At 35.8% G+C, this 27,634-nt stretch overlaps 1 protein-coding gene across 2 annotated transcripts in view; it reads right to left on the bottom strand.

Moving 5' to 3' along the window:
• The window catches only part of LOC150101353 (WD repeat-containing protein 20), a 156,389-nt gene that overhangs the window by 66,696 nt on the left and 62,059 nt on the right, over nt 1-27,634 (bottom strand). For both annotated transcript variants that reach the window (XM_090400281.1, XM_090400282.1), the window contains exon 3: nt 5,350-6,609. In XM_090400281.1, the coding sequence (XP_090256407.1) occupies nt 5,350-6,609 (1,260 nt within the window). The remainder of the gene's footprint in view (nt 1-5,349; nt 6,610-27,634) is intronic.

Here is a 27,634-nt window from a genome sequence, read left to right as displayed (position 1 = left end):
CAAAGTAATGAAAGAAACAAGAAGGAAGAGAATGGAAGTTTAATAATGCAGACGAGAAAATTTTGTTAGACAAACAATAAGAATCAAGTAAGATTTCACAAGGCAATTTTACAATAAATCCTTGTAGAACTGTTAAAGGATTATCTCTATTAGCATAAGGAGCTAATGTTACATCCAACTTTCATTAAGGAATGGAGCTGCCTTGAGCTTTACTCATGAATGTTTAGGTAAAAACATTTCTATTATTGCTAATATTATATTAAAATAATAATTATTTCTGAATTTTCCTATACTCTCAAATTTCTTATGTTGATAATTAAATTTATCATTAATGTAACCTTCTTTAGCAAAGTGTTCAGCTCTATTGCATATAAACAATTTGAAACATCCCTTCTGAGATTTGTAAGAGGAAGGCTGATTATCTGTAGGAGGATATTTGTATATTGTTAAATCAGATATCATCTTAAACAAGTTCCTGTCCTTTCAGAATTGTTTTTGCTGTCTCTCTATTTCTTCAATAAGAAATATTTTTAATTTCTCTAATTGTCCTAAATTATCTGATTTTACTTTGGACTCAGATTCTGGAAAATCCTCAGTTAAATCCTTAGAAACTTCCTTAAACTATTTTTTTTTTTGGCACATTTTTTAAAACTGCCATTCTCTCACTTTATCTGCAATTACTGTATCAGGAAAATAGGTTTCATTGCACTGGAGAGGGTTTAGTATGTGTGCGGAAAAAAAAAATTTCTAAGTGTCTCTACCATTTCCCTAACGTGCTGAAAACGTTCAAGATTTTTAACATTTTTTTTGATGAAACAACAACCACTCTAAAGAGGATCTATCTTCAGATAGAACTTTAAATTCATAAGCAATATTCAAAGCAATTAGCAAAAGTCTGTGGTAATATTACTAATGGCTCATGCAAAAAGTTAAGCAAGTTTGAGTGCAATTAGTAGCTGGAAGGGGTTCAATCATTCGATGCTGCTGGCACACTCTCCCTCGATGAGTCTTTGGACTCCCTGGAGGTAGCACATAATAATAATACTTTGAAAAAGGCTCCCTATTACATTGCAATAATTAATTTTCCATATGTTAGGCCCTAATTCTCCACATTTGAAATTTCTGATATCAGCAAACTTTTAAATTTTGCATAATTGTCAGTGTCTCTTAATAAAGGGGATGTATTTAAGAATGTTTTCGCTTTACCCATTAACTTATTATGAAGTATAATTAACAAATGGAAATCTGACCATTTTCCTAAATCCCTAATTTTTTCTGGACATTTAAAAAATGTTTCTATGTTTTATGACTATTACCTGAAAAGATATTATTAATCTAAAAAATTATTCATTCTTAAATGGTCTGAAAAGTTTTTGGCCTCGACCATAGATGGCAACACTATCGACAAGCTTTTTTTTTTTCTTTCCCCAAGTTGGTTCATCTGTCATAAGTATCCATGTGAAATTGCAAGACATTTTATCAAGTAGTTTGTTTTATACAGCTGTCTGAAATAAAAGTGCTGTCTGTATTCTTTGAAATGGATAAAATTGAGTATTGTGGACAGAAGCTGGTTGTTCAGCACCAAAGAAGACAAAGTTGATTCCATCAGCAGGAAAGGTCATGGCATTGTTGTTTTGGGATGCTAAAGGCATTTTGTTTATTAATTATCTTGAAAAGGGTAAAACAATAACTGGGAAATATTATCCTGATCTTTTAACCAGACTAGACAAAAAAATTCGCGAGAAAAGACCCAGTTTACAGAAGAAAAAAAATCATCTTTCATCAGGACAATGCACCTGCCCACAAAGGTGTTTTGTCAATGGGAAAATTAAGTCATCTGCACTATGAATTGTTGGAACATCCACCCTATTCTCCAGATTTGGCTCCCTCTCACTTCTATCTCTTCCCAAAACTAGAACTCTTCCTCGCTGGTCAGCAATTTTCTTCGAATCAAGAGGTGATTGCAGATCTTACTGAGAACCATTACAGGGACGGGATAATGGCACTGGAATAAATGTATTAGTCTTAAGGGAGATTATGTTGAAAAATAAAAATGATTTTGAAATTATAAATTCGTTTTTTCATTGTTAGGCTGAGAACTTTTCAGACAACCCTCGTAGATGTAGATGAACCACTATCTCCTATAACCTTTTTCTTCAGTCAAAATTACACTTTCTACAGTCTAAAATAGTCACAACCAATCCTAAGAGTCAACTGAACCACTGTTATAAATCACATAGTGTCATGTCAGCTGTGCCAGTTATATTAAAATTCTTACTGGCTGCATCATTCATGTTAATGTCTCTGTAAAGAGACTGTTTTCTTACACTGAGTGTTAAAGTAAATACATAAGCGTTCAATCTGATTGGTTTAGATTGATATAAACTATTTAAATCCAAGACCTTTTCAATTAAAACTATACTTCAGAGATCTCCTTTATTTTTAAAGGAATAAGGAATAAATTCATTCTCTCCCTGATTCATTCTATTATTGATTTGCTTACATGCAATAAATCAGGGTACCAGACTGAACACTGTTTTCCACAATGAATTTCTACAAACAATAAAAGTTCATTAGGACCTTTTCTCAAATATATATATAGTTAACATATATTGTTCCATTCATCCTCACTGTTTCACTGGAGTATAAATATACCTCAGGTAATTTAATACAAGAAGCGCAAATTATAAGTTCTTTACCAGAGAAAAACAGTTTCCTTTGATACTTTATAAACACTACCAAAGTAGCACCTCTTTATTAAAGCCACTTTATCCCTTCAGATTTCACTAATTCCAATAAAATAATATCACAATAAACACATTGCAACCATTTCAGCCTCAGTTTCAAAAAACTAGGATTTCTCTTTCACTCAAGACATTACTTCACTCCTAAACAGCTGTTAATATTATACAAATCACAAATCTGGCCAGCTATTGAAGTGGTGGGACCTCTAAAAGCTTCCTCAAAATGCTTGAATCAATACAGAGAGCAATTACTTATTAATGCCCCATTTCTTACCAACTCACTCCCCCCACTTTTACATGGATGTTTGGTTTCTGCAATATGTATATTCTACAAATATTTCCATGGGAAATGCTCATCTGAAATAACATCAATAATTCCCCCACTTAGTACTAAGCTTGTTGGAACATGTGCAGCTGCTGCTCAACATCCCTTCACAGTGCACCTTGAAACAAACAGAACAAGTTTCTTTTCCTCTTCCTTCATCCCTGCAACTGCTGTATTGTGGAACAGTCTTTCCCCTGTTGTGTTTCCCAAAGAATACAATATACAATGGGTTCAAATCAAATATAAACAAGTTTCTCCTTTCCTAACCCACTATCCATATATGGTATTAATGTACTACAGGTTCATCAACCAACCTTTCGTGTATGGGCTCAACATAAAAAAAAAAAAAAAAAAAAAAACCAGCATCAGACAGACGACAAAACTTTCCATTTTGCATTTCTTTGTATGTTGAAAAAGATAAATAGAATGTCTACTTAATATCTCATTTTATTTACTATTCACTTGTTGATAGTCTCAACTCTTTAAGTTAAAGGATTTACCTTACTATAATTCCTTTTTGGGATTAATAAATTTTGACTGTCAAGTTTTCTTAAACTTCCACTACCTTGGTACTGAACACTATCTCAGGCAGCTGTCACTTCGGTGAGTATGCACATTTCAATTATGCTGCAAGCAAGAAGTCAGCAACAGTTGAAACATTGTTGTCATTAGCGAAAAGAGAATGTCTTTACAACAAACAACAGATAACACAATGCTTAACAATTATGAATTATATTAAAAACCATTCAAATTATTTCAGCTATCAGAATCTACAGTACAGTAATCTCAAATACTTTACATTTCATTTTAACATAAATATCAATATTGGGCAAATCACAGGTGCCAATTATGTGTGTTACAAAACCAAAACTAATAAAACAGTAATGTAGAGAAACAATTGTAAAAAGGATGCATAATTATAAATTATGACTATTTTTACACGCTGTTGCACTGGATGGGAAGGATTTTATATATTAAGGAATAGAAGCTGAGTAGCTGACAGAAAATCACACAACACCCAGTTTAATGAGGATGCATAAGAGAAGTTCACTGAAGTAAGAAGGAATGAATATAAAGACTTTAACAAAGGCTTCTAATTGGCCTCAAAATGTGAAAGGATGAAAGGAAACTAATAAAACAGTAATGTAGAGAAACAATTGTAAAAAAGATGCATAATTATAAATTATGACTATTTTTACACGCTGTTGCACTGGATGGGAAGGATTTTATATATTAAGGAATAGAAGCTGAGTAGCTGACAGAAAATCACACAACACCCAGTTTAATGAGGATGCATAAGAGAAGTTCACTGAAGTAAGAAGGAATGAATATAAAGACTTTAACAAAGGCTTCTAATTGGCCTCAAAATGTGAAAGGATTTCACAACCTGTGCAGTTCACCTTAAATGTTTTTTTCAGAGCATCTGATTGAATCTGAAATAGAGGCTGGCTGAGCAAGCAACCTGGATAAATTTCTTGACATGACCAAGTACATTCAACTCTCATTATAATAAACTGCTTGAACAAACAACTGTTAAGTCCTGACAACAGTCCTACATGTACAATGGTATGCTAAAATAAATTCACTATATAAAATTATCCATTATAAGAAACTGTTCCTATGGTCCCTACGAGTTTGGTGTAGTGAGAGTCAACTGCATACTGTAAATGTACTTGGGCATGTAAAGGAATTTATGAATAATATTAGTTGTTTTTTTTTGAGGTTTTGTTAATTAGATGTAGGAAGTTTGTCAGTAGGTTAATCCTGCTGAATTATAATATATCAGTATACTACCAGTCAGCACTTTAACTTACTGCACTATCTAGGGGTATGTGCAGATTGCAATTTCTCAAGGAAATTAGCCAATGATGAACTCATTGCTAACAATCATACTAATAAAATCAAAGTTATAGAGGAGAAAAAAATGGTACCAAATCTGGATATTTCAATAAATAAAAATGAATTACATACTTGATAGCAACGATGTTGCAAAATATGAAAACATGCACAATTCACTGAATAAACTTTAATCTGCATTTCTGAAGGAACGTGAAATGTGCTAACACTTGATGATAAAGAGAAAAGTAGAAAATTTTATTTGACATCCTTCATACTGCTGATGGAGATCCATTCAATTACTTTTTACAGCTATCTTTCCAAGTTTTCTCTTTGCATATTATGCATCATGAGAACCAATACACTCCATTCTCTGGAATCGTGCAACCTAAAAACAATCCAAATTTACTCCTAAGTTGACATAGTAGAAGAAAACGTACTTACCCCTTTTCCTGGCCTTGCCCATGTATAGACAATACCTTCTTGACATGCAGTAACCATACAGTCATCCCTGAACACTAAGGCAGTGAGCCTTTCACGTGCAATTTTCTTACAAACATGGGGTTCCAACATTGGCACGTCATCAAGGCGTGGACAAAGCGAAGTTCCAATTAGCCTGATTGGATCTTCCAGTATTTTGTTCTGGTTGGATTTATTAAGGCTATTCTTGTCGGTATTGCGTGATGCAAGACTGAAGTTCCGTTTATGTTCCTTTTCATGTTTTTTTTCTTTTTCCAAAGTGGCACTCTTACTTCCCACACCTATACCAGTTAGCAAGTTTCCATCCATCACTGGCCCTTCCTTTGGACAACAGTTAGCCTGTGCATGAGTAACATTATTACACTTGCTAAGAGATGTGAGATGGCTTGAAGGACTGTTTAGCAACATACTAGTCCTATTCCTACCTAATGACTGCTTTATTACATCTTCTGTCAAGTCCCAAAGACACAACTGGGTATCTTGTCCAACTGAACCAAACCTATATGATGTTATATTTAATGACCGACTCTCAGAAAAGGAACTCCTATTGCATGTCACGGTTTGAGGAGGAAGTAAACTTGAACTTGATCTGGAAGTACTTGTAGCTCCTGCTTTGGATGATTCATTCACATTACTTGAAGCTAATTGCTGTGTAAGTTCCTCATCACTACCACTGAAATCAAGTCCATCAAGATCACTATAAGAAGTAGTATAGGCATCAAAAGCTACAACACTTACCCATGATTTATGGCCTTGACCACGGGCAACAACTCTCTTTTCTTGAAATGACCAGACAGTTACCAAGTCATCTTCCCCACCTGTCACAACATATTTACCATCAGGACTCCAACAAACACATAACAAACCTCCAAAAAAACTTCTCACTCTTCCCAAAAGATCCATTGTATCATAATTGAAAACCCTAAGAAAGCCATCTTGACTAACAGTCGCAAGATATTTTGAACATGGAGAAAATGCAAATTCATTTAAAGACCCTTCACCTATAACCCACCTGTAAAGGGGATTTTTTGTGCTCTTTGTTTTGCATGTATAGACAGCAAATCCTTCTCCCTGTTTAAATAATTGATAATGTGGGGGGGTAGTTCCACAAGGTAAATCTTCTTTATATACATACATCTGTCCACTGCTATGTGATACTAGAAACTGATTTGGAGAGCCAGGAACCCATTTAAGACATGTGACTTTTGTTTTGTCAATTAGCCTCTGAAAAATAAAATAAAGTTAAAAACAATGTTTTAGACCAAAGATTTTGGAGTGATTTTAAATAAGATTTTATAAACACCTAGTTTAGCCATAAAATACTGTTATAACCTAAACACGCATAAAGCTTTAACCACATTGATGCCAATATGGATAAAATATAGCACTCCTCATACACTTTGTATCCATCATATATTTCAATGTAACATCAAAAAGGTATTACAATTTTAATATGCATTTCGCATCCATGGTAACTTTGATGTGTATATAAATCATAATGGGTTGGATGGTTAATCTATCAGTAAATCATTTAAATAATTGATAATGTGTGTGTGTGTGTGGGGGGGGGGGAAATAGAGATAACACTCTTCTCTACCAAAAAAGATAGAGAAGAGCATTATGAGGGAAGCAGTTATCCCAAAATTAACAAATAAATTTCTTTTATATGAAGTTAAGCTGTGACATAGATAAGTGATATATATATTTTCTCCCAAAGCAATGGACAGTTCCTTTTGATATAGTATGCAGCAAGGAGATGTGCTTTGCATTATGGGATACTAAGGCAAGTGATGTGAAGTCATACCACCTTTGCCACGAGTTGCCCCAGTCCTGAAAGATACTTCAGGTGCAAACCTTGTTTGCTTACACTTGGATAATGAATTAAACCAAGTGAAAAGCTTTAAACAGCTATCTATCTCTAATCCAGAGTATTTTAATAATACGGTGAGATACCTTTTTGGCAACTCATATAGGAAAATATGACTTCTGCATTACTTCAACCTGGTATCTCACTTCCAGGTCTGGCTTCCACTCATCACCCAAACCTCAATAAAGGTCGAAACTGGTCTGGGTAGTGACCTTTCCCATAATGCACAGCATTATACATGTCTGCAAGGAGATGTGCTTTGCATTATGGGATACTAAAGCAAGTGATGTGAAGTCATACCGCCTTTGCCACGAGTTGCCCCAGTCCTGAGAGATACTTCAGGTGCAAACTTTGTTTGCTTACACTTGGATAATGGATTAAACCAAGTATATAATTTCTTGGGGGAGAACTAGTGAGGGAAACTGGAAATGGACAGTGATGAGCAGAGCAAAACGAACATTTTAATGATGCCATTCAAATTACACATTTCTTAGAAGATGATCAAGTGATTGTTCTTCACAAAATGTGAAATGCAATGGAGGATGTGGCTTCTTTCCTCCAGCAGTCGATTTTTATCTTCATAAACACTTTTCCATATTGTCTTTACTGTATATTTAATGGTCTATTTAGCATGGTGAAGAACATGTCATGGTTTAACATCAAGTGAGAAATGCACCTATACAACTCAAGTCTTTTCTATGGATATAATAAATTTACCTTACCCCAGTCCTGAAGATACTTTCAGGCACAAACTTTGTTTGCTCACACTTGGATAAAGGATTAAACTAAATTTATTACACTCTAACCAAGTGAAAAATAAACTTTCAACATCTTTTCTATGGAAGATATATACCGTTAATACTTCCATCATAGCTCATTCAGTATTGAAGATGTCCATTGGACGGAAAGGACCTGGAAACAATCTCATTTGGAATTTCCACCACAATTGGAGATGAGTTATCCAGTCACCTATGCAAGTGGCAGGATTTTTCTTCCTGAATTTTTTTTGTCCTGAAAAACAGGCAAGCCAGCCAGAAGACGAGCCCATGCAATTAACAAATGTAACACACTTGACTATTGATTTTGCTTTACTTTGGCCATAATTCAAAACAAGCTAGCTGTCCAACTAGGTTTAACCAATTCTTTAAAACAGTAAGTCACATGACTCAAAAGAGAAATATGACAATAATTCTAATAATTTAGAATTCAATTCAGCTTCTAGAATGCTTCTCTTTTTTCATTCATAACTTAACCAGCAAACGAGCCATATGGTAGCTCTGCGTGATGTGTCACACATCATACCGTGGACTTTCCTGAAGCTTCAATTCTGAAAAAAGCCAGTCACTCCAGACACACCATCCATTCTTCTCAATGACAATATTACTGGAAAAGTCTACCTTCCATTTTTCTGTGTGGCCAGAGTATTTCAGCTTTTTATTTTCTTCTGTCAATGTTCTTAACAAGTCAAAGTATTCTACTGATACTTTCTAGGATACATTTGTCAGCCTTTTTGGTATATGGGATCCTCAACAATCTTCTTGTAATGCTACACCTGAAAAGCAGCTCTCCAGACTACATGTTCCAAGTTACCAACTCATAGGAGACAGCTGAAAAACTGCTAAATCCAGATTTATTCCTGTAGTAACACATCTGACTTTCCAGATTTTGACTATTCTTCTAGTCATTCCTAATCTTCTGAACAGCAATTCATCACATTAATAAGGGATTTCCCATCCCCAGCATACAAATTTGCTAATACAGGAATACCTTGTATAGCATGGTTTTGAACAACACAGTTTTTATTATTACACTAACATTGTCAACACTGCCGGCGACTCCCGGGAGCCACGTTTATGCAGTAGTTATTCAATTGGATCTCACGTAGACGTGTTCTTTCCCAGCGGCATTTTATTATTTACGTTAATATTAGTATTTAATATTTTTTATTAATTTAAGTATGAGTGAAAAGAGACAAAACAAACAAGACACTGTTGGAGTAACAAAAAAAACGCAAGTGGTTGACATTAGAGAAGAAACTTGAAATTATAAAATGTCATGCTTCGTTTGCTAAAATAGCACATGAGAATTCAATGAATGAGTCATTTGTACGAACAATTATTCAGAGCAAAGAAAAGATTAAACATGGAATGAGCACTGCTTCTTATATGTCAAAAGTGATCACGAGAAATCAATCTTCTACAATGAAAAATATGGAACGCCTTCTAATGATCTGGATTGAAGATTGTAATCAGAAAAATATTCCTTTGAGTCAAATGATAATCCAGGCAAAAGCAACAAGTCTATATGACAAAATAAAAGAAAATGAAAGAGAAAATGAAGGAGGTACAACCAGTGAAACTTTTATAGCAAGGCACGGGTGGTTCTACAATTTCAAAAAGTGTATGGGACTTCATAACGTAAGAATCCAAGGTAAAAGCGAAAGTGCTGACACTAAAACTGCAGAATTATTTCCCAATGAATTGAAGGAGCCTATCGAGAAGGAAGGCTACACAGATGATCAAATTTTTAACGCTGATGAGACAGGCTTGTTCTGAAAAAGAATGCCATCGTACACATTTCTAGCAGAGAAGGAAAAAACACAAACTGGGTATAAAGTGTCAAAAGACCGATTGACACTTTTACTAGAAGGTAATGCATCAGGTGATTTAAAATTGATGCCACTGTTGGTGTACACAGCGGAAAACCCAAGAGCTCTTAAGGACTTTACAAAGAACAATTTACCTGTTCATTGGCGTTCGAATAAGCATGGGTGACTCGTTCAATTTTCGAAGACTGGTTTAAACCTTGTTTTTTCCCTGAAGTTAAAAGCTATTGTAAAAAGAATGATATTCCTTTCAAAATTTTGTTTTTATTAGACAATGCGCCAGGCCATCCAACTCTACTGACTGACTTAGATGAAAATGTCAAGATTAATTTTTTCCCTCCAAACAGAACATCAATTCTGCAGCCGATGGATCAAGGCATTATCTCCACTTTCAAGGCTTACTGTTTAAGATGAACTCTTGCTCAAGCTATTAAAGCTGCAGCAGAAGAAATTCTTGGACTTTGATGAGTGAATTTCGGAAGAAATTTAACATAAAAGATGCCATTCAAAATATTTATGAATCTTGGCAACAGGTGACTGAAAGCAACATGAGAGCCATATGGCATAATATCTTGCAGCATTGTTCAAAGGACTTTGTTGCCTCTGCAACACAGAAAGAGGAAATCTCAACAGAAATTGTGCAGATGGGCAAAGATATTGGTTTTACAAGTTTAGATTGTAACAATGTGAATGAATGTATTGATTCTCATTCAAATGATCTGGATGATAAAACCCTTTTGGAGTTGGAACAACAACGAGCCTATGAAGCAGATGAAGACGAAGATGACCCCACTGATGTCATGATTGAAGAATTTTCCTTTTCTGACCTTTCAACTTTTGTGAGAAAAATTGAAGAAGCTTCCGACTTTCTCATAAATGCCGACCCGAATTTGGAAAGAAGCATCAAAGTGAGACAAAGTCTCAATAATGCCATCAAATGCTACAGAGATCTAGTACTTGAAGAGACAAGGATGGTTCAACAAACACTAAAAGACTACTTTAGTAAAAAGTAAAATTACTGTATGCTAAAATTGAAGCAATATTTGTTTTGTTTCTACAACTTTTATATCAGTTTAAAAGGATTTTATTTGTTATTTGGTTATTATTAGTTATTTTATTGGTTAATAAAAATAACATTTTTTTTTTCATTTTTAAACATTTTTATTATCCTAAATTTTGTAATAAACAAATTAAATTGAAAACCTTTATAAATAGACCTCGAACAACACGGTTTTGCATAGCGCGGACTCTTCTTGGAACCAATTAACCGCGCTATACAAGGTATTCCTGTATCCTCAATTATTTCTTCATTAAGGTACAATTGTTTTTGGGAATTTTCCTGTTTAGACTTCAAGAACCATAATCTTCATCATTTCAAGGTTGAGTTTAAGTAATCTGTTCTTGATGATGTCATTAACTGTTTCAAGAATTCACCTCAGTTCTTCCCTGTCGTTACATAGGACTACTGTAACATCAGCATATCTCAGCTGGCTGACCCATCTATCTTAATTCCTGTTTTTAGCTCATTCAGTGCTACATGTCTGATGTCCTGAAGTGTAAATACAGCTGAATAGGTGAGAAGAAAGTAGGCATCCTTGTCTACCTGACACCAATCAGATAAACCAACAGCTATTCTTACCATGGTTTCTTGCTCATTGAACAAATTAGCTAACAACCTGATAATGTGTTAAGGAAACCTCCATTTTCACTACATCCCACAATTCTACATGCTGGACACAGTCAAAATCTTTTGAGCAATCTATTACCAAAACATTACCAAAGGAATGTCTGAACTCTCTATACATCTCATTGAGAAGGATGTGTGATCTCTGGTAAATCCTTCTCTTTCTGAAACCTTTCTGTTCCTTAGCCTAGACTCATTACAGAGTAAATGATATAACCACCAGCTTCTACTTGACACTAACATGGAGTAGTTAGCTGTAGGAACCATAAAACTTTTTCTACACTAATCATGGACCTTGATGTTATATTAACTTCAATGACGTTATGTAATTATAAACTTTGGATATTATAGAAATAATATGGATATGATGCTTATATTTTTGATATATTTAATCTGTGTGGCCATATAGAGAGTTAATAACCAGGAAATGATATTAATCATTAATTCACATAACTGAAAATTGTCAAATCTTTCAGATACTGTTATAATATAACAAGTATTTTTTGATAACTCAAATGAATTGGCATGGTACACATTTACTGGGTAAATGCATCCAATGTTATGTGAACTGATACCACTAGTCATTACTCATTATGTGACAACATAAATTGGATAATTATTAATATTTACAGAATTTTAATTGCTTTCATAAATAATTTTTTCTTTTTAGTTTAATATAAAAATATAATGCCACACAAATAATGAAATGGAATTAATAACACTCAATTCAGTAAGAATGGAGGTGATTGCTATCAGTATTTTCTTACTTATAACCTTAGCTAATAAGAAATTTACATTATATTATTATTTTTTCTTGAAATTAAGCTTCACATTTAGCTAGATATTATACTGAATTAAATGAGGACATAATGGCATGACAAGGGAGACAGCCTATTATTATTATGGGAAAGTCCATCCATCAGAGGTTTATCAACCTATAGTTCACCACTACTACCAATGATGAGCAAAGAACGAAGTTGTTCACATTTACCCTGAAGAGCAGCGGATTGCATTACTTGTGAAACATGAGATTGCATACTGTTCCAGAAGGCAGCAGTGGAAAGGATGAGCGAAGAGAAGAAGAAATTTGTTCTGTGAGTTTGGAGATGCACTGTGAGGGAATATTGATTAGTTGCTACATGTGTATGAAGATGTGTGAGAGAGAGCAGGAGTATTACTAATGCTAATTCATGTACAGTGGTCACAGAAGTATTTGTAGGATGTGAGCAAGCAACAGAAATTCAGCCTGTGTGAAAGTGAGTGAAGTGTATTAGTACAGAAAAGGGGTCATTAATCAATCTGACTGCCCTTTTCTGTACAGAGTCCAGTATCTTTAGGGAACTCTTAGGAATACAAGCCCAGATGTCTAATTCAATGATTAGACAGATTTTCGATTTGTATAAATTTAGAAGTTGTTTGAAGTTAAAAGTAATGCCTCAAGTTAAATATTTATAATATGTTTGGGCCAAGAGAGATTTGAGGTTAGAATAATCCCAAGAAGATAGATCTCATCCTGCATAGGAATTTGACTGATGTGAGAAGTAAGGCTGAAAATGGCTTCATTTTTGTAGGATATTGGGCAGAGCTGTGTTTTGCTGGTATTGAAATTGAGAAGATTATCCAACCCCCTCCCCCACTGATGAATGGTTGGAGATCTCTATTTAAGGTAGTAGTGGTTAAGGCTCTGGAGATTAGTGATTTGTGAAATGGCATGTTTGTCAAATGAAAGGATGAATGCAATTTGCTGTCATTAACAAAACTATGTATTGGTAGTCTGCTGGAGGTAGATCATTTATATACAGAATAGGATGGGTGAAAGAACAGAGCCTTGTGCCCTGAATCAGTTGATTCAGGGCACAAGGCTCTGAACCATCCACCTTCACCCAAAATGGGTATCCGGTAGCCCAAATACAGAGGTCAAGGGTCATACCAAATGATGGGAGTTTACTTAACAGGCTTTTGTGCCAGATCCAGTCCAAAGACTTGGAGATATATCAAAGGCAACCACACGAGACTCACCAAACTTTTCCATGGTATTCGTACAGATATTGGTGGCATAAGTGAGTAGATGACTGTTGAATGACAGTGATTTATTAGTTGAGTCCTCAAAAAAGCGCAGTAGTTTTTTAGGAATAGGTTGAATGTAGGCTAATTTCCAGACAGGAATTAGAGTCAACTCTGGAGCCCAATTTAGGATAACTGGAGGAATTCCACCAGGGATCAGGAGACTTTCTGATATGAATTAAAAATTATAATAACGGAATCAACTAACGTAAAATATTATTAGTATAATTTTCGCCTGTGTATCGCAGGCATCTTCAGTATATTTATAAAGCTAATTAAACAATAACTGACAATTCCAAAAGGCATCTCCTAAGCAGCTAATGTGAAATAACTAAAAAGATCAGTTAAAGAAGCGAGCCCAGCATGTGGAGAGGATGTTGCGAGTGGGAACACTGAATGTTGGACGCATGACTGGAAGGGGAAGAGAGGTGGCAGACATGATGAGGAAGAGGAAGTTGGACATTTTGTGTGTGCAGGAGACAAGGTGGAAGGGGGGGGAGGCAAAGGAACTGGGAGACGGATATAAATTGTTCTACTCTGGAGCAAATAACGAGGGAAGAAATGGTGTAGGAATTGTGGTGTGTGGCAGAATGAAGGGTGAAGTACTGGAAGTGGGTAGAAGGAACGACGGGATCATGTGAATGAATTTGGGTCTTGGAGAAGAGCAGGTGGTCGTATTAAGTGTATATGCCCCGTAAGTTGGTTGTACAGCAGAGGAAAAAGATGAGTTCTGGAACGTGTTAGATGAAGAAATGAGGGAATTGGAAGAAAATGAGATGGTGATTGTCGGAGGAGACTTGAACGGGCACATAGGAAGACAGAATAGAGACTGTGAAAGGGTGCATGGTGGCCACGGAGTGGGAATGATGAACCAGGAAGGAGAGAGGGTTGTGGACTTTGCAGTAGCGTTTGATCTGGCAATTATGAACTCGTTTTTCTACAAGAGGGAAGAACATTTGATAACATTTAGGAGCGGTAACAACAGTTCACAAATTGACTACATTTTGACTAGAAGAAAACATCTTAAGGTTGTGACAAATTGTAAAGTAATTCCAACAGATCAAGTAGCACAGCAACACTGACTGCTGTGCGCAGACTTTAAAATAAGATCGAAGATAAGAACCTCTGGATACCATGGGATGAAGACAATTAAGTGGTTTCGCTTAAAAGAGGAGAGTGTGAGGAATCGTTTTAGGGAGAGGGTGTTAGAGAGAATTTCGGATGGACTGGAAAGTGTACAAGATTGGTGGAAACATAATTCAAAAGTAATCCTGAGCTGTGCAATCGAGGTGCTTGGTGAGACATCTGGAAAGATTAGAGAGCAGAAGGAGGGTTGGTGGTGGAATGATAATGTACAAGTGGCAGTAACAGCTAAGAGGAAGGCAAAGCAGAAGTGGGATGAGTCAAGAGTGGAAGAGGACAGAGAGAGAAAGCAAGAAGCCGAGAGTTGTGGCACAGACGAAGGCCATGGCATATCAAGATCTGTATGATCAATTAGAAACAAAGGAAGGACAGAGAAAAATTTACCAACTAGCGAAATGTAGAAATAACGCAACAAAGGACATCTTACATGTGAGGAAGATCAAAGATGCTGAAGGAAGAGTATTATGGAGGATTGTGGACATACGAAACAGATGGAAAATATACTTTGAGGGACTTTTCAATGAGGAAAATGCAAGGACTCACAAAGGAGATGGTGCAGAACATCAGTAGAGTGGAAGTGACGGAGGCCATGAAGAGGATGAGAAATGGAAAATCGGTGGGCTGCGACAGAATTCCAGTGGAGGAATGGAAGGCACTGGGGGAAGAGGGAATTGACCTGCTGTGGGACCTGTTCATGAATTTGCCAACAGGAAAATATACCTGAGGAATGGAGGGAGAGTACTCTTGTCCCCATCTACAAGGGTAAAGGGGATGCACAAGACTGTAAAAATTACAGAGGAATAAAGTTGATGTCCCACACAATTAAAATCCTAGGAAGGGTTCTTGATGGTAGATTGAGGAAGGAGGTGGAGATTGCAAAGGAACCATTTGGCTTCATGCCTGGTAGATCAACAACAGATGCTATCTTTGGGTTAAGGCAGATAATGGAAAAGTATCGAGAGAAACAAAGGGAGCTACATCTGGCATTTATTGATCTGGAGAAAGCATACTATAGAGTGCCAAGGCAAGAAGTCTGGAGGTGTCTGATAGAGAAGAAGGTGCCGGAGAAATATGTCAGGTTGCTGCCGGAAATGTGAAGACAAGTGTTCGGACCTGTCTGGGACAGACAGAAAGTTTGCAAGTAACAGTTGGCTTGCATCAAGGGTCAGCATTTCTGTCCGTTTCTGTTTAATATTGTGATGGAGGTGGTAACAGAGGAGGTGAGAGAAGATGCGCCTTGGACAATGTTGTATGCAGATGACATCCTGCTGTGTGCAGATTCAAGAGAAGAAGCGGGAAGTAAACTGGAAAGATGGAGAAAAGTACTGGAAGAGAGAGGTATGAAACTGAGCAGAAGTAAGACAAAGTATATGTGTTGCACAGTGGGCGGCAGCCAGAAGACAGATCTGGAACTGGAAGGAAATATCATCAGGAATGTGAGGGACTTTAGATACTTAGGTTCAACAGTGGAAGAAGATGGAGGAGCTGAGAAGGAAGTGGGATACAGGATACAAGCGGGCTGAAGGAACTGAAGGGAGATGGCTGGAGTGTTATGCGATAAGACGGTGCCGATCAATCTGAAAGGCAAAATCTATAGGACAGTAGTGAGGCCAGCTATGACATATGCTATAGAAACTGTGGCCCTGAGGAAAAATAACATCAGCAGGATGGAAGTAGCAGAGATTAGAATGCTTAGGTGGATGTGCGGTGTGACCAGAAAGGATCGTGTGAGAAATGACCATGTCAGGGGAACAGTGAAATTTACTAACTTAGGAGCGAAAATACAAGAGGCAAGGTTGAGATGGTTTGGTCATGTGACGAGGAAGGAGGGCAAATATGCGGGAAGAAGGGTCGTGCAGATAAATGTGCAAGGAAGGCGGAAGTGTGGGCAGCCAAAGAAGAGATGGAGGGAGCTGGTAGAAGAGGACTTGAGGATGAAGAACTTGGATGTGGTGACAGCCCAAGACAGGAAGGTGTGGAGGAGACTCATTATCAACAGTAACCCCACTTAAGTGGGAGAAGCTGCAGAAGAAGAAGATCAATAAATTTCCTAACTAAAAAAAAAAAAAAAAAAAAAAATATACACACACACACACACACAATAAAAAGTTAGGAAAGATGTAAACCATCTGTTTTAAGTTAGGAGGGTGAAGTAAAGTTTCACGTTTCTTTTTAAAGTCGTTCCATGAGGAACCTACGTTTGTGAAGGACTCTTGTCTTGTTCCAATGAACTTTATGTTCAGTGATGATGGCATGTTCCACAAATCCAGACTGTTCAGGTTCAAGGTACTGAATATAAGACTGGTGTTCTTCTAGCTGAATAGAGGCAGATCTTCCTGTTTGTCTGAAATAAGATAATCCACAAGAGCAAGGAATCTGGTAGACACCTGGATAACTAAGATGTCCTTTGGAAAAGTGAGAAAGGTGGAGATTTTTCTGAAAGGTCGAAAGACAACAAAAATATTTAGTGGTTTTAAAACTTTTGCTATATGTTCACTAATCCCGTGCACATAAGAGATAGGAATGCACGTTATTTCTTCTGTATTTGAAGAGGAAGACATTAAAACTGCTCCAAGCTCTTTCATCATCATCATGCGTAGGATTTAGGCCTAGCCTGGGCCTGTTCCGGCCTCAGAAGTCATCGTTGAATTGTTTAAGAGGACACCCTGGTTTTCTTTTTCCTAATGGCTTGTACTTTAAGCTTGTTTTGGTAATCTTTCTGTTTTTATTCTTTGAACGTGTTCCATCCATTTATGTTTATATTTTTGAATTTTTTCTATTACTGGTTCTTGGTTTAATTCTTTCATAATTTCGTTTCTTTTGTGATCAAATAATCAAATAGGGTATACTTTACAGTTTTTCTCATGAACTTCATTTCTGCTGTTATTAATCTTTGTCTTTTTGTTTTATTGTCCAGATTTCGCTTCCATACATTAAGACTATAATAAAGTTAGTTTAATCCTTTATCCAAGTGTGAGCAAACAAAGTTTGTGCCTAAAAGCATCTTCAGGACTGGGGTAAGGTTGCTCCCACTGAAGAGACCTCAATAAAGGTTGAAACTAGTCTGGATAGTGGCCCTTGCCTTAATGCATAACATTCTACATATCGGCAAGGAGATGTGTTTTGCATTATGGGAGATACTGAGATAGGAGTGATGTTAGTTTGCTCCACCTTTGCAACAAGTTTCCCGGTGTTGTACCACCTTATCCCAGTCCTGAAGATACTTTCAGACGCAGACTTTGTTTGCTCACACTTGGATAAAGGATTAAACTAAATTTATTATAGTCTAACCAAGTAAAAAATAAACTTTCAACATACATTAAGACTGGTAGGGCTAATGTATTGTATACTTTTAGTCTGGTTTGTTTTTGAACTAAGTTTGGTTTAAATATAGAATTAATTACACCTGTTATTTTTAAATATTTTGCAATTTTTACGTTTATATCTTTTTCAATTTCCTATGTGATCATACATGCTAGGTAGTTAAATAAATTCACCTGTTCTAAGATCTTGTCCTTTAAAGGCCATAGTTTTTGATTTTTCTGTTGATATTATCATACAATAATCTTTGGCTATCTCATTTAGATCTAAAATAGCTTTCTGAAAGTTATCTTTAGAATTTGTAATTATTATTTGGTTGTCGGCAAAGAGAAGAGTGTTTAAGTTTACTGTAGGAGAAAGTTTAATTCCTGATGTAAATTTTTTATTCCATTTTATTATTTTTTCATTTAAGTAGATATTAAAAAAAGTTGCTGAGAAGAGACATCCCTGTTGGACCCTTTGGTTTATCTCTCTTGTATATGATAGCTCGTGATTTAATCTTATTTGTATTTGATTATTTTCATATATACTTGTGATAGCTTTTAGGATATTATTTGGTATTTGTCTTTCTTTTAATATGTTAAATAATGTTTCTTTTAACTTTGTCAAATGCTTTTTCAAAGTCAATAAATGCAACATGTGTTTCTAAATTGTATTCTCTTCTTTTCTCTATTATTAATTTTAGGCAAAAGGTCAGGTCTATACATGATCGTCCTTTTCTAAATCCATTCTGTACTTCTAAAATAAAGTTTTCGTAATATTTCATTAGTTTGTTATTCAAGATTCTGCTATATATTTTGTAACAGGAATTTAGTATACTGATACCTCTAGTTTTTAGGGTCATCTCTATTACTTTTTTTTTGTTTTTACAGATTGGAAAAAAGCAATTGTGATTCCTATCTATTGGGGGGAATTTAAAATTTCTTTCATTTAATAGTTGGTCTAATTCTATTTCTTTATATGCTATTCCTCTTACGTTCCAGTTTGCTATGTGTATTATATTTTGTAGTTTCCATTTTTGTTTTATCTTTTCCATTCCAGAGTCGTTTCCCATAGATTCAATCTGATTATCTTTTTCTGTCGGCTTACAAGTAGAATTATGTTCTCCATTGTCAGGGACTAACCTGATGATTGAATAGTTCAGTGGTAGGGCTGCTACCTTAAGGCTTCTGAACTAGCTTTCTTCCAAATTTAAATCCATAAGAGGAATAGGGTATATTGAAGGGGAAAAGAGTAAATTATAGAAGAATTATAGTAAGGTTTATAGAGAGGGCATAGTTGTAAGGCCAGAAATAAAAAAGACCCCATGGCCATCGAGTACTCTAATAGCATAAGGGTCATAAAATAAGAAGAGTTGGCTGATAAGGCCTTATAGGAAAGATTAAAGTAAGTGGACCTTCCTCAAAGTAGAAGAAGAGGATGGATCCAGCTAAGTGTCCATGGGAGTGCCACTTCCCTTACAATCAAGATGATTGTCCCTTATGGACCACAAGTCCTTATTCAGTATATTCGGACCACCCCACCATACACATGCACATGGTGGGCTCCCCTACCTGCCACCCAGGGGACGTGCTCTCTAGGGGTTACAGGGTCCCCTCAAGAGTCAAAGCTCTTTTGATGAAGGGATTCTTATATCCATTAGATAAAAAGGATGAAATAATATATTGCAGTTTTTTTTGTAACAGATCATCTGAAGAACAAAAGGAGTGGGCCCGATGAACCAGTGTTTTAATAGTTCCTGCCTTTTGACTGGGATGGTGATGAGATTCAGCATGGATATAATGGTCTATATAAGTCTTCTTTCTATAGACTGAGAAATGTAGATTACCATCTGGTTGGTGAAGAATAAAAAGATCTAAAAAGGCTAACTGATTATTTAATTCTACTTCTAGGGTGAACTGGATCTTTGTTATCTCACATTAGCTACTTAGGTGGCAGCTTTTGGAATTGTCAGTTATTGTTTAATTAGCTTTATAAATGTACTGAAGATGCCTGCGATACACAGAGAAAAATTATACTAATGAATAATATTTTATGCGAGTTAATTCCGTTATTATAATTTTTAATTCATATGTCTGCTCACAGTATTTCCTTATTAAAGCACATTTTACGATATTTCATTTGAACAAAATTTTTTTTGATCTCTTTCTGGTCTGAAGATCCGAATTTAAGGTAGGAAGTTAGAGTTCTGCAGGTTGTGCTGATTTGGGCATTGGAAGGTTTATCAAATAAAAAGCAGGAGTGCAATGTGCTGTCCTTAGCAAAACTGTGGGATTGGCAGTCAGCAGGAATAGATTGTTTATATTAATAACTTAACACGTATAAATCCAACAGTAATAAACTTTAATGAATTAAAGATACAAATATTTCATTCTGAAAGTAACAGTGCATCATCATCAGTGTAGAACAAACAGTTAAAGGAATGAAATACAAAGTACAGAACAGTCGGTGAATTACCAATTAAAATTGCTGCTGCATGCCAGAAAATTACTCTTAATAAAATATTATTAAATAATTCTTAAAAACTATTTCATTGATGGGTGTATAAGATAAGAATCTCCCAAACTTTAAAGAGAGAGAGAGACAGTCATTTCGATTCAAATTCGGCCGATGTAAAAGGGCTTCGCAACTTTCTTTGAAAAGGTGTTCATATTTAAACTTGCATCTTTGGAGAAGACGAGCTTTATCCCACTGGATATTATGTTTAGCGGCAATACTATGGTGTGCTAGACCAGACTAATGAGGTTTCATGTATTCGATATAATACTGATGTTCCTTCATTCTTTTTTACACAGAATGGCCTGTTTGTCTAAAGTATGATAAATTACATTCACACGGTATCTGATAAACACCAGCTAATGATAGATGCCAGTTTGTCTTCTGTAGATGGCAACAAGTGAGAAATTTTGCTGATAGAGAAATATGTGGGAATAAGATGATACCACTTCAAAATTCTGCAATAGGATCTGAGATGCCTGAAATATAAAGAATTGGAACATAAGAGTCAATTATCTGCTGGATTTGATTAGGGTTGTAAATATTAGATTCTATTAACTTTTTTATAGTGAAAAGTTCTTGTTGTAAGCATAAGGGAGAGGAGCACACTTTATGTGCTCTATTAATTAAAGATTTGATAACACAGATTTTTTGAGAGATGCGATTAGCAGACTTTTGATGAATGTATCTGCCAGTAAAGGTAAGTTTTCGATAGACACTTGTTGATAAAGTACCAGAGGATGTGTGTGTAAGGAGAATGTCCAAGAATGGTAAACTACCAGTCTTTCCTTTTTCCATGGTGAACTGAATGTGTGGGTGAAGGAATTTATCTGTTGTAGGAATGTGGTAAGTTCCTCTTCAGCATGTGGCTAAACAGCAAAGACACCATCGACATAACGAAACCAAAGAGAGGGTTGGGGATGAATGGATGAGAACAAGGTGTCTTCCAGATGGCTCAAAAAATAGTTTGCCAAAAGGTGGAGACAGAGGGCTACCCATGGCAGTACCTTCAACTTGTTTGTAGATCTTGTTTTTCCAGCTGAAATATCCTGAATGTATAAGATATTCAAAAATTTTTGCAATATATTTTATCAGCTTTTGAAATAGATATTTCACTATTTTTTTCTTAATGAAGTTAGAGCATAAATTCCAGCACTCGATAAATTACATTGCGGTAATTTGTTTTTAAAAAGTGAGGCAGCAACTTCAAATCGTAGTTTATTAACATCTTCACTAGAAAGTCCCGACAGACTACGTTCATTGTTATGCAAAAAATCGAGATAAGGGACGCACCTAGGTACTACGGAAAAATCAAGGACTTTAGCTAATTCACTCATTTCAGAGTCAGATAAAGGGCATCCAGAAATATTAACAATCCATTTATTCGTAGGAGTGTTGTCATAGGAACGGGCTAAAGATTGTTTAGACACCCAAAAAACGATATCCAGTAATTCGTCATCCAGGACAGCTGAAATTTTTTCTTTCAAGATCCAAAATAGAATGAATGTTAGATGCCCAAAGTCAGTTCTGTATCAAGGAAAAACTTGCACGAATGTAAATTGCGTGAGCTCCGGGAGACTGAATTGTGTCTCTAAATCTATCAAACGTAGGAATAATTTTTGTATCACAGCATTTTTTGAGAAAGGCAATTTCTAGCACGCATCAACAATTTTAATTGGTAATCCACCGACTGTTCTGTGCTTTGTATTCCATTCCTGTAACTGTTTGTTCTACACTGATGATGTACTGTTACTTTCAGTACGAAATATTTGTACCTTTAATTCATTAAAGTTTATTGCTGTTGGTTTTATATGTGTTAAGTTATTAATTTTAATTATGCCACAGGTACCTCTAAAGATTAGATTGTTTATATGCAGAAGGAAGAGGGTAGGCAGAAGAACAGAGCCTTGTAGACCCCAACATTATAGATGGAAGATAAGGAACCATCCACCATCATTCAAAGGGATAGTCCAGTTAGAAAACTAGCTACCTAATTGCAGAAGTCAGAGGCAAACCGAATGACAGGAGTTTACTTAATAGACCTTTGTGCCAAACTCAGATAAAAGCTTTGGAGACATCTAAAGGGCAACCACTTGAGATTTGCCAAACCTTTCCATGGTGTTTGTACAGAGATTTGTAACATAGGTTAGTAGGTCCCTGGCAGAATCCATGCCGTTGGTCATTAATTAGATGAGTCATCAAGGTAGTGTAGAGTTGGGTGCTGATGGTTCTTTCTATTACTTTAAAAAGAAATCATGTGAGAGGATGGTAGATTGAAGGTAAAGATTTGTTACCCTTCTTAGCAATTGGTTGTAATATGAGGCTAGGTTTCCAGACTGCAGACTAGTGGAACAAAAAAGTGTCAATAGGCAGTATAGAATGGGAGCCAACTCTGAAGCACAGACCTTAGAACAATTGGAGGAATGTCAACAGGACCAGGAGTATCCAATTTGCACAAAATTTTTATGATCTCTTTCTGGTGAAAGGTCAAACATGGTGTTGAGTGTTTGGAATGGTTGGGAAACATTTGCCATGATCAGATATACAACTAAACAACTGGATAAGTAGGAAACCATGATGTTAGTTTTTTCTAGGGAGGGGGTGATGAAGTTATACCATCTGATTGTAATAGTGGTGAGAGTATTGTTGGGCAAAATTTAAAGCCAATAGCTTTGGTTAGGGCTAGAAGGCATGGTTGCCATTTGTGCAGGATGCAAGTTTGCTGCTTTTAGCTCTCTCAAAATCAGCTTTCGATGTGGTGATAATTTTCTTGCAGTTATTGCAGATTTTGGTGTAGGCAGTACAGGAAGATGGCATTTTGGATGTAAGCCAGTTGCAGTATGAATGGCTCTTCTTCTGTATAGTTTTGGCACACCTGTAGGAGAATCAAGGCTTAGATAGGGAATGGAAATTTAAGATGGAGCAGGGAATGTTTCTGTGTTGGCGAAAATTATTTTAGTGCGATTCGTTCTGCATGTAAGGTTTGGCTCTAGTGGCTGGAAAAAACAGGATTCTGATCAAGGAAATGAGGCATAGAAGTGACTGGTGTGTGTGTGTGTGTGTGTGTGTAGCACTACAGAGGAAGTGATCTGCACTAGATTGTGGTCAGAATTGCCTAGAGGGTAGACAACATTCACAGAGTATTTACAAGGTTCATTAGTGAGAAAGAGATCCAGGGTGTTTGGACAGTGGTTGCAATTGTCTGGTATTCTGTTGGGCATATGAACAATTTGTGTAGATATTGTGATTGCAAAGTTCTCAGCCTCTCAGAAGAGGGCAGCCAGCTGGTGTTGAACATTGAAATATACAAGGAAGATGACTTCACTGACTGGAGAGTTGGATTGAAGAAAATCAACATTTAAGAAAAAGTGACTGAAGAGTTCAGAATGGTTGTTGCCATTAGGAGAGTGGTAGAGACTGCATATGAATTGGGTAGAATTAAGTATAGTGATTGTTAGCCAAAGGAAGTCAAAAATTGGGACATTCCAGGTTAGATACTTTCTATATTTGTGAAATGGATCTGGAAGGTTCTGTGAAGTTTTGCTGTTGACCACATATGCCCCACACATTCCATATGCAGTGTTTGATTTTCTCACCAGCATCCCTTCTTTATTACTCATTGTCCATGTTTCATCTTAATGTTGACATGTTTCTTCCAGTTCTTTGTCTCAACTGCCACCTCTTTTCCGGCAACAAGTAGATCACGACCTGGCTAGGCTTGTACATGGGATGCAGGGCTAATATGAATGCAGATCTGCTTGCAAGGGTATCACAGGTCACTTCTATTAAGCGCTGGAAGTTTGTTCCATAATATGACGTGTGAGATATATTTTATCAATATCTTGGTTAACAGAAATTAGTGCCTTCTGCACTTGTACCACCAAGTATAATTATGAATAAAAGAAAATGGGTAGAAAAACGGCTCCTCCTGATGCGGCAGTAAAGACTTTTTGATTCAGCTGCAATTATGAGGGATCAGGAATGTTTTGTATGTCTCGAGTAGTGATGACTTTTTAATCATCATTCCACAGTAAGGAACATTATTTTATCTATGTGCAATACTTGGTTTACAATTATTTAAAGGGGACACACACCAAATATAAAGAAACGAGATTCTAGGTTTCTGCCTGGTTCCAGTTTCCATCAAATAATGATGACAAACTTAGTCAAGAGAACGAAATATCAATCCATCTTAATTTAAATCATTTTATAACTTCTGTGATGTGCTTCTTTTTTTGATAATTTTTAAATGCATTCAAAATAAACTGTTTAATGACAAGGAGCATAAAGTTTAAGAGGGCTGTTTGATTTCCAAAGGGATTTAATAAGGAGGTTTTATAAAGAAGAAACTTAAAAAAGGGAAGGGAGAAGTAAAACTGTTATGCTAAGAAGGCAAGCAGAGCCAGGAGACAGGGCTACTTTCTAGTATATGGCTTGATCAAACCACCTAAACTACTCTATGTAGATTCATCTTAGATTTAGCAGTATTAAACATCATAATAAAATAAGATATTTAACTAATATTTTGCTGGATTTCAAACCAACATTTTCAGAGCACAGATAACTTTTCATGATACAAAAGGCATTAATAAATGTAGCAGCAGAAATAATTCCCAAATGCTATGGACAAAAAAACTGTCACATTTTGGTACCCTCTAATCTTGAATAAAATGCAGTTTACCACCACTCTGGACTTGGTAAAATGACTGTGTCCTAAATTTTTGGTAAACTAATAATGACTCCCAAAATTAGTCTCTCACTCTTAACAGCTTCTTCGCATCATCATCATCAATTTCCTATGTATCCTCAAGGGGTGTTCAGGTTACTCAGACAGCACATGATTAAGTTTACATTATTATTAATCTCCTATCAATAATTTTCCTCCAAATTAGTCTATTTCTTGTCAGCACCCCCAACATTGTGATATCTAACATTTCACATCACATTAACAATGTGATGTGAAATGTTAACAAAGAGACCCAGAAGTCAGAACTTCTGGGTCTCTTTCCTGCCATCTTGGCATCAAACACCTGTTTTGCTAACCTTTCCTCACCCATTCTATTTAGGTGGCCATACCACCTTAGATTAGCTCTGCTGACACATTCTTGAATGCTAACAATGTCAAGTTCCTTTCTAATATCTTCGTTTTTAATATGATTCTGCCATTGATGCCATCTGTTCACTCACCTAATTTTTCTTAGAACCCTCATATCTGTGGTCTCTAGTCTTTGATCAAGTGCTTTATTTCTAACCCAACTCTAAGATCTATAGCGTAAAACTGGTTTAAATATATACGACTAGTTTGGCATTTTGTCTAATTTCTCTCTTATTCCATATAAATTTATTCAGATGGCTACCCACCACACTAGCTTTTCTTATTCTGTTGTCTATTTCTTAGATTTAACCTGCCATCTTCACTAAAAACTGTGCCTAAATAGCTAAATATTTACTATTTAGCTATTTAGGATCTTGTTCTATAGGATCTCCATTCAGAATGCAGCTGAAGTTTTCTATGTTCCAGCCTATTTTCATGCCAAATACATTACAGCTATTATTCAATTTAGTGAATCCTGGAGACTTGCACTAGAATGTGTTTTGGAGTACATCATCATCTGCATAAAGCAAAGAGCTACATTTGACATCTCCAATTCTAATATCTAGCCTAATGCAACTTTCTTTCATAATGTGATCAATAAGATTGGAGATCATGTGCATCCTTGTCTTATCCCTGATTTTACATCAAACCATCTTCCTGTATTTCCTTCTATTTGAAATGCTAACTGACAACTTAAATATAGACTATGTATTGTTCTGTATAATGTTCCATTCATCCCATATAATTGTAGTGTTTGAAATGCTTTTCTCTGGGCAACTTGTCATATGCCTTTTCCAAATCTACAAAACTTAAGTAGAGATCCTTGTCATATTCCCACAACTTCTCAACTATTTGTCTTAAAGTAAAAATATGATTTTGACAACTTCTATTTGGCCTGAACCCAGCTGGTGCTTCAAGTTTCTCTTCCACTATCTTTCTGAACCTCTTTTCAACTATGCTTGAATAAATCTTGCCTGGACACTTAGTTAGTAGAGAAATTCCTCTGTAATTCTCACATTCAGATTTATTTATTTATTATTTATTATTTTTTTTTTTTTGCAGAGGGATACTATGGGATCTTTATTCTAATCAATGGAAATTCAACCTTCAGACCAGGCCCTATGAATTATGCATATAATTAATGATTATAAATTTTGGAGGTATAAACTGCAAAGCTTTTATACCTCCATACTTAAGTGCTTCTGCCTCAAACATCATCTACTCCAGCTGCCATTCCACATTTCAAATTTTTGACAGTTTTCTTCTACCTCAAGTATTGATATGTACCCCCTCTTTGCATTTGTAAATTTTCTAGTATGGTTCTGTTACTGCTTGGTTTGTTTAGCAGTCTTCTAAAGTAATTACTCCAGCCATCTAGGATATCCTTATCTTCAATTTTCAGTTTAACCATTGCCATCTCTAATTCCTTTTGTAGTATTCTTTACTGCATTTCAAAGCTTCGTCAATAGCCTCCAGAACATTTTGCTGCCTTCCTGATATTTATTTTCCCTACGCTTAGCAAAGTTTTCCCAAGACATTTGTTTAGCCACTTTTACACATAGCTCAGATCTCTTACATAATTTTTCCTCTGTATTCTTTTAAGACATCTGCCAACTTATTTGCTAGGAAATTTTGGTATGCTTCCTTCTTTTCCAAGACTGCTTCTTTAACTTCCCATATCCACCATTGGGGGGTTCTTATTTTTCTATCCTTGCAGACAACTTCACCACATACTTCCCTAGCTAAATCCATCAATATCTTTTTCAGAGTTTGCCACTGAGACTCCATGGTTTAGTTCTTGTTTTCAGTTTGTTTCATTTTTTCCTTAATAATGTTTGTATAGTCAAGTCTACAATTTAACTGTTAAAGCTGCTCAACTTTAATTCTTTTTAAAATTTTCTTACATACTGTTCTTTTCAATGTGATATGCATATATCACATTGAAATTAACGAACTTACGATACTCTCTCTTCA

This window comes from Typopeltis vanoorti, chromosome 11 (genome assembly GCF_054136105.1).
Source record: "Typopeltis vanoorti isolate ZY-2024b chromosome 11, IOZ_Tvanoo_1.0, whole genome shotgun sequence".
Lineage (NCBI taxonomy): Eukaryota > Metazoa > Arthropoda > Arachnida > Uropygi > Thelyphonidae > Typopeltis > Typopeltis vanoorti.
This window is presented reverse-complemented; position numbering and strand designations above follow the sequence as displayed.